The sequence below is a fragment of the Arachis duranensis genome, chromosome 9, assembly GCF_000817695.3.
Source record: "Arachis duranensis cultivar V14167 chromosome 9, aradu.V14167.gnm2.J7QH, whole genome shotgun sequence".
Classification (NCBI taxonomy): domain Eukaryota; kingdom Viridiplantae; phylum Streptophyta; class Magnoliopsida; order Fabales; family Fabaceae; genus Arachis; species Arachis duranensis.
The window spans coordinates 115341252-115352201 of NC_029780.3; the positions used below are offsets into that span (position 1 = coordinate 115341252).

Here is a 10950-nt window from a genome sequence, read left to right on the forward strand (position 1 = left end):
TAGAGGATTCTTTATATGTGCAGTTAAAATATGTTTACAATATTACTAATGTTTAATAAAAAATAAAAAAAACAAAAATTATGGATAATCTTAATAATAAATAATTACACAATATAATTTGATATTAATTTTTTGAATTTGTTTCCTTACATTGTCCACGCTTAGATAGTAATTCCTCGATTAACTAACAATGGTAGAATTTGTTTATTCTTTCAACCCAGCTAGGTACCTATACGTTTAGGGGTGTTTATACATTAGATGTGATATTTGTAATGTTTATTTAAATCTGATTCAAAAATTGCATATGTCGATCAGGTTTATAAAATTATGAATTACAGATTTTATGTAGATATCTACATTTGATTTATTTTTATTATTTAAAAAAAATATATTTAATAAAATTTAAGAATAAATATATTTAAAATAATAAAAAAATAGTTTTTTGATATTTTTTAATAAAAATAAATTTTTTAAATTATTTATATGTTTTGCAGATATATTTAAAATCTGATCTGCAATCCGATTCAAGTTAAGAAATACGGATATTAATTTTGATTTGATAATTTTAGCACAGATCAAAATTTTTATCACATCCGATCTGGTCCGCTTCACCCTATATATCTATACTTTTCCTTATTTATTCATTCATTAATCATTACAGTCCATTTGTCTTGTCTTAATGGGTTTGATTTCCCCTTTGCTTCTCCGCGTCATGGGTTTGACGGTGAGACCCGCTCGAACCGAAACGCTGTTGCGTGCACTACCGGCTGCAACCGGCATATCCGGTTTCCCGTTGCCCATCACTTAAACTTTCAGCTTTTTCCTTTACATCTTTTTCTTTTTTTTTACCCCATTTTTCTTTTCTATATCTTCGCATTTCGCATCCCTCTTCATCTTTTCAAAACGAAGAAAAGCAACACAAACCGCTTTTTCGTTCGAATCACACTAATCAGAGACCAGATTCTGCTCATTTTCAACTCCGAACCATACCTCTAGGGTTTATCAGGTTCCTCATTTCCTCTCTCCTTCGCTTATTTTCCTTCTTATTCTGTTTACTTTTCGAGAAAATTAACCACTCCAATGGAAGTTCTTCGATCTTCACTTTTTGTTTTGTTTTATTTGTTTCGGAAATTTGGTTTCTGAAGTGTAGGAAGTCCATTTTAGGTTGAATAATGTGATCTCGTGTTTATTATTGCAATGACGGTTTATTATTGGCTATTGTTTGCTGCATCGTCTCATGTCCTTTATCTAAACATGGAATATGACCTGTATTTTGCAGTAGATTGTCTAGTGCCTACTGATTTGATGCTATAGAGCGAGCTGAATTGGATCCACTTGATTCAAGAGCCGTTTCCCGTCTTTCTTATCAACTTGTTATCATTTCATGCTGTTATGAACGTCTAAGTTCCATAGGTACGAGTACTGTTAAGCTTGAGTCGTTGCATACCTTGCCGGAAGCTGGTTATTCAGTGCCAAAATATAAAGAATATCGCTGTTGCTCGTAATTTCTTAATGATTGTATTGCAGAGTACTGCATTGCATTGCATTCATAGCACAAGTCATGTGCATTTATTCATTTGGTCTGTTTGTGGAGTTTGGCATCCTCCACATTTTTAAATATACAAGACAATTTTTGTTTAAAGAATAAGTTAATATTGGTAAATGCTCTGCTGGGGCTCAGTGGTGACTCCCTGTCACTCTTTATATGTTAGTTTTACTTATTGTCCCCATGCTATAATGGGTTTTTTGCTCAATTTTATTTTACTTTTTCTTTAACTGTTAGTTTGTGTGGTTTCACTTAATATTATTGTTAGAAATATGTCTCGAGTTGAGGAACTTTGGGAGCGGTTAGTACGTGCTGCATTAAGGAGGGGGAGAATTGGTGATGATGCATATGGGCGACCTGTTGGCGGAATTGCTGGGAATGTGCCATCCGCTCTTGCAAAAAACAGGGATATTGATGAAATTCTTCGAGTTGCAGATGAAATTCAAGATGATGATCCCAATGTCTCTAGAATTTGTATGTTCTTCTTCACTTACTAGTTACTACTTTGTATTCTTTATGCGAATGTTCTGTTTACTTTTGTTGATATGGGTTTTTTGACATCCAATATATAGTCAGCATAATGGATATATATGTCAACAAAACAAGAAAGAGGAGAAGGAAAAGATATCCCCTTCTGTCAATCAACTCATTAGCAAACTAAAAATATTGAATAATATGAGCATGAACATAATTACCATGTGCGTATCTCTAACGATGTTAAATATTTGATTTAAAAATAAAAAGTATCTGTTACATTAATTTACACTATAAACTAGGAGTTCTAGTAATATGAGAAGGCACATTATTAACATGTCCATATTTCTATCAATGTTAAATGTTGAAAGTGTATATGTTATTTGAATTAAGATATTGTCGCTTGGGAGTGCCGATATATATTAATTCGGTCATTGAAGTTCTTAAGGTTCCTAACAATTGTTCTAATGGAATCTTATTCGATTTGCAGTATGTGAGCATGCATACTCATTGTCACAAAACTTGGACCCTAACAGTGAGGGACGGGGTGTTTTACAATTTAAGACCGGTTTGATGTCTGTCATTAAGGTACATAGTTATTATCTGATTTTCTATCTGGAATGCAAATTTTACTTAAAATACTTGTGTTGCACGTCCTGGTGTGTATGTACATGGTTTCTCAAAGCCTGTCTCTGAAAAGTTCTTGTCATTTGGCATCCTTTTGTATTTTAGGACTGGATGCACCTTTGATTTAAGTTTAATGCATAAACTTTCCTGTATAATCATTGTCAACTAGTTTCTATGACAATTGTTGCTGCTTAATGAAATACTATCATGATCTTTTTACCCACACGTCTTTGTTCACAAATTTTTCTTTAATTTGTAATTCTTTTTAAAATTTTATGTTGTTCTTTAATTTTGCATTGTAGTTCTTTATTGATGCGATTATTTCATGACCTACATATCTAAGCAGTAAAGTCATAGTCATTCTCTTTTTTGTGGGAGGCCTCAGAAGGTTCAATTAAACCTAAAAGTGAATTTTTCTGTGCAACCTTTACTTTTTTTTCCCTTTTTCCTTTTATATTCTTAAAGGACTTATTATAATAATCACATTTTTATCCCAAAAAAAATTACCATTATAAAAATTGTTTTTGAACTGGGAGGACTGCCAAAGAAGGTTCCACTTATTCCTAGAGGGAATTTTTGTGAAACCCCCTATTTTGTTCTCGTTTTCCTTTGTTATTTGTAAAGTATTCATTATCATCTTCTAATGTTTCTTTCCACCTTAGTAGACCTCTCCTTTGGTTCTTTTGGGTAGCTATGTTTTATTACTTTCTTATCTTCTTTTTTACTTATATTTTCAGCAAAAGCTGGCTAAACGAGAAGTTGGAACCATAGATAGAAGTCGGGATGTTGCTCGATTACAAGAGTTCTATAAGCTTTATAGAGAGAAGAATAATGTAGAGAAATTGCACGAGGAAGAGATGAAGTTGAGGGAATCTGGTGCTTTCAGCCGGGATCTTGGCGAGTATGTTTTTTGTCCAAGTAGATAGACATAACACTGATTTGGATAGTCTTATGCTTTCTCTTTGCCCTCCATTGGGTCCTGCTTAATGCAATGGCATAGCTTGATTGTTGTTTTCCATATTATTACTAAGTTTGATAAGTTCCATAAATATTTTTCCCTTAGTTCAGTTAAATAGAGATGTAGATAAGGAGTATACCAAAAATTGGACGTTTAGGGATTGTTATTATTCTGCAATCAGGCATTAAGTTTATGGAGTTGAGTTTCACTTTTATTTAGTTATTACTGATTTAGTATATACAGTCCTGCAAATCCTCTCAAAATTGAATTTGGTAGTCATTCATGTCTCTAATCTTACACATGAGGAGAAAGTTGAACATATATGACACAAGTTGCTTTGGTTTCAGAAGGTTGTTTAAGGGAAACTGTATCCAACTTTGGCCACTATTATGTTTGTGAAAATATGTTTTATATTTTATTTTATGTGATCTTCTATTACCGGAATAGCACAATAAATGTAACTTAGAGGTATATGTCATAATTATTGTTCATGAAGAATAGTATTTTGACTGTGAATCTGGTATCCTTGTAATCCAGATTGAATCAAATGGGGCAGCTAGTACACTGCATACACTATAGAAAATCAAAACAAAGCAAAATATTTACCTATAAAGCATAGCTTTCTAATCTCTCAACAAGTCTGAAAGGGAAAATCCTCTATAAAGATCATGAGCTTTACACCAAATAGATGCTAAAAGTTTCCTATCTCGTACTTCTATTTCTTCCCTCCTAAGAATATTTTATTGTTTATCCAAAATGATTGATTAGGCACTACATAATACTTGGTCACTGAAACTTCAAAAACATCTTAGCTATCTATCATGGCTTTAATTTTATCATCTGAATTGTTTTGTATTGATTGTAGCTGTTTTCCTCAGTTTTGCTTTTTCTTCTTATACAGGTTGGAGCGCAAGACTGTGAAGAGGAAACGGGTTTTTGCTACCTTAAAGGTTCTGGGGACAGTACTTGAGCAGCTAACCCAAGAAATTCCAGATGAGGTTGAGTTCTTGAAGTGCACAAATATATAAACGGTTAAACTGATTCTTGCTTGTGCATTGTTCTGGAAAAGATTCCTTTAATGCATGTAATGTAATATATTAATCCCTCTGGTCTGAAATTATTTGTCCACTCTTAAAACTTTATTTGGTCTCAAATAATTTCCCATTTAGAAAAAATAAGGTAAAATGAATTAATTTTTTCCACTAAATGGAAATAAAGAGTAAGTATAAGAATAGAATAATTGATAAGGGTTATTTTGAATATTCAAACATTCAATTAAATTGAGATCAGTATGTTTTGAATAATTTCTTTAATGTATATGCATAATTGTAACTAGACAATTATCATTATAAAACCACTTATTCGAAAAGCTTAAGCTGATAAGTAGAAGAATATGAATAATTATATTTCTAACATGCTCCTCATGCAATAATGTTTTTCTTTTTTTTCATTTTTGAATTTCTGTGAATTTTACATAGGCTTTTTTTCCCTTTTATCTTTTTGTTTTGCCTTATGCTTACATTTTTTCTTTTGGGTTTGACAAGGATTGAACTCTAGACTTTTAGGTCAATATCATGAAAATAATTATTTCAAAAGCTTAAGATGATAAGAAGAGACATGTGAATAGTTATATTTCTAATACACCTCCTCACACAAGAATTCTTTTGGACTTGAAATGTGATTGTGCGTAAGCCTTATAACCATTCAGATGCCTTTACATATCAGCTTAAACTTTTGGAATAAACACCAAAAAAAAAAAAAGGGCATAAGACACAAAAAAGCTTATGCACTATTAGGCTTCAAGCCTAAAAGAGGCTTTTGCTTGTTAGAGATAGGACCATTCATGTGTCTTCTCTTATTAGTTTAAGCTTTTGAGATAAGTGGTTTCATGGCGGTTATTTTGGACCAGAATTATTATTATAGTGGTACACTTGAAGCAATGATAATGTCATTTTACTTTAAGTAAGATGCATCCAATACTCTAAAGTGAAGAATAACAGAAAGGTTTAGGTTTAGCCTTGGTTTCAGTTTTCACTGTTTCTTTTCAGGTTGATAGTTGATCCTTCATCATCACATTATTTCACTTATTTCTTCATGATATATTTTATATAACTAAATAAATAAATTTGCGTAATTGGTTTAACATGGAGTTGGCTACCAAGGTATTGCAGTTAACACAGAGACTATCTTGGTTTGGCTTTGGAAGCATCTTATGCACTCCGAAACTGTCTATTTTAATCAAAATGAAATATTTCCTAGATTTGAGCTTTCCTTCAATTGCTTTCTTTCTGTTGCAGCTCAAGCGGGTCATGGAATCAGATTCTGCGTTAACGGAGGACTTGATAGCTTACAACATCATTCCCTTAGATGCTGCATCTTCAACAAATGCTATTGTTTCTTTCCCTGAGGTGATTGACTTTCTTTGTTCTAAATCGCCATTTTTTGTGAATTCGTGTCTGTTTATTACCTAAAGAAATTTTTTTACTAGGTTCAAGCAGCAGTGTCAGCCTTAAGATATTTTTCTGGCTTGCCAGAGTTGCCTAGGGAAGCCTTCACTTCTTCTACAAGGAATGCTGACATGCTTGACTTTTTGCAGTATACTTTTGGATTTCAGGTCTGTATATCAGGGTTTCTATGTGGTTCCAAGTCGAGATTGATATGCTTCTCTCTGTTTTTTCACATTCTTCCCTGTACTTAAACTAATTTATCTTTCTGATATTTTTCTGAAACTTAATTGTTTTATTTTTTAGAAAAATATTAATATTTCATGTTCATCGCTAATCCTTGAATATTTATACATTTAGCTTGGGATTTACTTTGCATACTCTTGTTTCAAATTTGATGTAATCCTCATCGTCTCCCTTTTGGTTCTCTGCAACAATAGGAAGGTGTCTATTCCTTCAATTAGAGGTTTCCTAATAGAAAGATTTTGCTTTTTTTAGGTCTTGCTAACAAGTGGCCTAAGAGTACTAATTAAGTATATTTTTAATAGAACACACACAATTTTTAAGTTCCCAATGCATTGATTGAATTGGTAATACATTGGAAGCGTCAAAACTTTTTATTTTAACTCTCTTAGCCAATGCTCGTAGGGTTCTCTTTAGCTAAATCCTTATTTTTAATGGAAAATGAACAAGAACATTGACAAATGAATTAAAAAGGCCCATTCTCTAATTCTCATGTCTCTAATAAAGTGAAAGTTCCATCTCAAATAATTTTCTTGATAGAATGAAAGGTTTCTCTTGGGCAGATTATGTAAAGTAGAGAAATTATATAAGCTGGTAAAATCTTTAAAGTAAGGAACATCCTCCACCTAAAAATTCTCCCAAATCTTGAAACACAAAATTCCAAGCCGAAAGAAACATGAAACTTGAAAATAAATTTTAAAGGACTAGATTTAGTAGTAGAATATGATGGGTCAGCATCCCATCTATGATGGGCTAGACCATATTTAATGTCATAAACCACTTGTCTCAAAAGTTTGAGCTTTAATGGTTATATATCTAACATGGTGCTCTCACTCAAGAGTCTCTTTTTTCTTGCATGAATTTTGCATAGTATTTTTTCCCCTTTTTAATCTGTCTTAAAAATTTTTTCTTTTGAAATCATCAACAAGGATTGAACTATAGACCTTTAGGTCATAGAAGCTCTGATATTGTGTCATGAAATCACTTGTTCCAAAAGTTTAAGCTGATAGGATAAGGTGCATGAATATGACTTCAATTACTTGGATCATTTTTCAGAAATTCCTAAAGCAAGGAAATTTATTTATGCTGTAAAAACTCTTAATTTAAATAGAGTTCTTTTGACAATTGTAGTTCTCTGCTGCCTTTTGGATTTTGTACTTTATCTTCATTTTCATTAATTTTGTTTGTTCTAATTTATTTGATAAGCCTCAAATAACGATCATTTGTTGCTGGCAGAAAGATAATGTATCTAATCAGCGCGAGCACATAGTCCACCTTCTCGCGAATGAGCAATCTCGGCTTCGAATTCCAGATGCAACTGATCCTGTAATTCTTTGTTTCTTTTAGATGTCAGAGTTGTATTATGTTATTACATTGAAATTGATTAAACTGTTCATTAGTCCATATTTAACTCCTAAAGTTTCCCAAGGTAAACAGTTGTGTGTGTAAAAATAGAGATATGCAATTCTAAAGGATATGAACTAGGAATTTGTGTAATAAGGCTGGCTGAAGCAACACTATTTCCATTTGTTAATTATTACTTCATTTAGTAGATCTATGCAATGACAAGTCAAATTTTGAAAGTATAGTGAATGCCTGATTTTTATTGGTGCGTTTGAAGAAGCATTCCCTTTCCCACATTTTAATGGTGCTCAGATCAGTGTAATAATCAATGTTGTCATTGTTCAGTTTCTGCTATTCTCTATTGTCTTTAAGCTGGAATATTAGAACTTTGAGAAGTCTCCAGTTTTTCAATACTTCAGATATGGTTGCCTTCTTAGCTTCTTTGTGGTGTTCTGCAAATGGTCTTTTGAAATGTCTTTCTTTGGTAGATACATAGAGAGGTTGTCTTATTAGATGTATCAATCTTTTAGTAGCTATTTTGTTTTCTTTTTTCTTTTATCCTGATGGATACCTTATATTCTATCTCTTGTTAATCTTTCATTTCTCATTAAGAAGAAAAAATTATTAATACATCAACGTACTACACATTGTCCGCAATCTCTTCTGCTTGATGATAAAGATGAAAAGGAGACACCTTTCCACTTACATTTCATGTGGGTACCTGTCAACTAGGGCCACTAACTTATGTCATCACTAATGTAAAGTAATTTACATGCCAACATTTTATGTATCATAAATATAATGTATACTCTTGGTTATGTATCTTTATCCGGCATATCTCCTCACTGTTTCTGTTTTTGATTGCCACATATTACTTGTTCAGGCAATTGGGAAGTCCTTAGTGTTACTAATCTTTTATTACACTTACACTAACAACTAGAGAATGTTCTTCTCTTGGTTTCGCTTTCTCTTATGTTGTATATCTTGTTTCCAGAGATTGGATGAAGCAGCTGTGCGGCAAGTTTTCCTTAAGTCCCTTGATAATTATATAAAGTGGTGTGACTACTTATGTATTCAGCCAGTTTGGAGCAAGTAATGATACACATCTTTTGGTTTAATGTTAGTTGACTTTTTGTGGTTTACAAAGATTGTCACTAAAGGAGGTCAAATGGTTTTTCACAGTTTGGAAGCTGTTAATAAGGAGAAGATATTGCTATATCTTTCTTTATACTTTTTAATATGGGGTGAAGCTGCCAATATCAGGTTTCTTCCAGAATGTTTGTGCTACATATTCCATCATGTAAGTTAATTGGATGGAGTCTGAGTGAAAGTTCTTTTTTATTGGCTCTGTAAAGTTTCTTATTAATCTACTGATGTTTTGTAAACCATTGCCAAGTAATAGGATTATTTATTAATTTCAAGTCTTCAACATTCTAGTGAACAGGAGGATGTGAAGTTTCTCTTATTAGTTATATTAATCATAATTTGACTCCATAATTGCTCTGAGGATTTTGTGATGTTGCTGGAGCTCTTAAATTGCCGTTCATATGTTGAAATTCTGTGATTTTGTTTCATTTCGTAATGATTTTACCAAGTAGGGTTTATGGTTTGTCTATGTTGTTTTCCCTATTATCTGGAGCCTGATAATTTCTTAATTGATATCCAGATGGTTAGAGAGATGGATGAGATATTAAGACAACATGTCGCCCAGCCAGCTAAGAGTTGCACCTCTGAGAATGGTGTCTCATTTCTTGATAAAGTTATCTTTCCTCTTTATGACGTTGTTAATGCAGTAAGTTTACCACTATTCTATGTGTACTTTTAGTTTCTTAAACTTTAGGAAATACAAAAACAGGGGAAAAAGCTGTGCAGATTGCTAGTAGATCGTAACCAGAATATTTGGTTGTGGGTACTGACTGGGTACTATTGATGACATTAAAAAAGATGCTTACCCTTTAAAACATGGTCTAAAATCTCTGATGAGAAGTGTCATTGTTGAACTGAAAATTCTGCTGAGACCTTGTAATAGTTTGAGTTGCACAGTTCCCGTTTTTTATTTTCAATAAAAATTTAATTCAGCCTAGAAAAATTACGCATTTTCTCACTAGATATACATGGACGAAATAAGGTCACTGTTTTCTATTATAAATCTGATCCATCACATAGTGTTTTGTGAAATTTTACATTGACTGCCAATAGCTTAACACAATCTTCTCTTTTATTTGTGTTTGGGACCGACTATGTTAAGCTTTTAATGACAATATTTCTCATAAATGAGGAAGTTAAAAATTTGGTGTGAAGTGGTAACATGTTTTCACTCTAACTTTCTCTCTCATTCTCTACCTTCTCTTCTCTCTCCTCTCTCAACTTCTCAAACTATATTAAAGATGTAAATAGGAAATGGTTCCCTCTTCACGGGGAAACCACACAGTATCTTAGAATTTTGAGTTGTCAAAATTGTAGAAATTAATTATTTATGCAAGTTTTTGTGATTTGAAAATTATTAGATGCATTTTGATGTGTCCTATGTCGTTGGTCAGTTTGTCTGGTTTTAGCCAAGAAGTTTTAGAAACAGGATGATAATGTCAATAACTACCTCACCCAAAAACTTTATTGGGTCTAGCTAAGGTATTTGGTGAATGTTGTTAAAGTATTAAGAAATTTTAGCAAGTTGCACTGATCATGTGCCTTAAATTATAACCAAGGTATTATAACTAAGGTGTTCTATGTAATTGTGGATCAGGAGTTGTGCAGGAAAATATTCATGACTGTTTGGTCTGACCATTTAAATAAAGAACAAAAGATGCATAGTGTATTATTTTATTTTCACTTCTCTCCTTGGGTTTTTGAACTGCAATAGTTAATGTCTTGGCTATGTTGTTTTTCTTTTACAATTGGAGAAATGCTTTTCAACTGGAATTTAGGTAGATTATCTCTCTTTTTTTCTTTAGGAATTCATCACTAATTTTACATGGAATTTTAGGAAGCTGGTAACAATGATAATGGGAAGGCACCTCATTCATCCTGGAGAAATTATGATGATTTTAACGAGTACTTCTGGTAAGGAGTCATCAGTGACTGTCAAATGATTATTCTGTTGTTTATTATTCATTAATCTGATCCCCATTTTTTAGGTCACTTCATTGCTTTGAGCTTAGTTGGCCTTGGCGCACAAGCTCTTCATTTTTCCAAAAGCCACTGCCTAAATCAAAGGTTTGTCTGGTTCCCATTGACATGCTATAGTAGTGTTAAAATACGGCAGTTCAATACTTAGTATCTGCTTTATGAACAATATTCCTGCCTGCACTTATTTA

General features: G+C 32.5%; 1 protein-coding gene across 1 annotated transcript in view; it reads left to right on the forward strand.

The window, feature by feature from the left end:
• Nucleotides 1-841: 841 nt before the first annotated feature.
• Nucleotides 842-10950, forward strand: part of LOC107467648 (callose synthase 9) — a 27287-nt gene continuing 17178 nt past the window's right edge. Inside the window, exons 1-14 of the mRNA XM_016086792.3 lie at nucleotides 842-1006; nucleotides 1280-1413; nucleotides 1815-2020; nucleotides 2511-2608; nucleotides 3385-3548; nucleotides 4507-4603; nucleotides 5903-6013; nucleotides 6094-6219; nucleotides 7529-7618; nucleotides 8631-8728; nucleotides 8819-8936; nucleotides 9303-9428; nucleotides 10620-10696; nucleotides 10771-10849. Coding sequence (XP_015942278.1) covers nucleotides 1819-2020; nucleotides 2511-2608; nucleotides 3385-3548; nucleotides 4507-4603; nucleotides 5903-6013; nucleotides 6094-6219; nucleotides 7529-7618; nucleotides 8631-8728; nucleotides 8819-8936; nucleotides 9303-9428; nucleotides 10620-10696; nucleotides 10771-10849 — 1386 coding nt within the window. The 5' untranslated portion in view covers nucleotides 842-1006; nucleotides 1280-1413; nucleotides 1815-1818. The remainder of the gene's footprint in view (nucleotides 1007-1279; nucleotides 1414-1814; nucleotides 2021-2510; nucleotides 2609-3384; nucleotides 3549-4506; nucleotides 4604-5902; nucleotides 6014-6093; nucleotides 6220-7528; nucleotides 7619-8630; nucleotides 8729-8818; nucleotides 8937-9302; nucleotides 9429-10619; nucleotides 10697-10770; nucleotides 10850-10950) is intronic.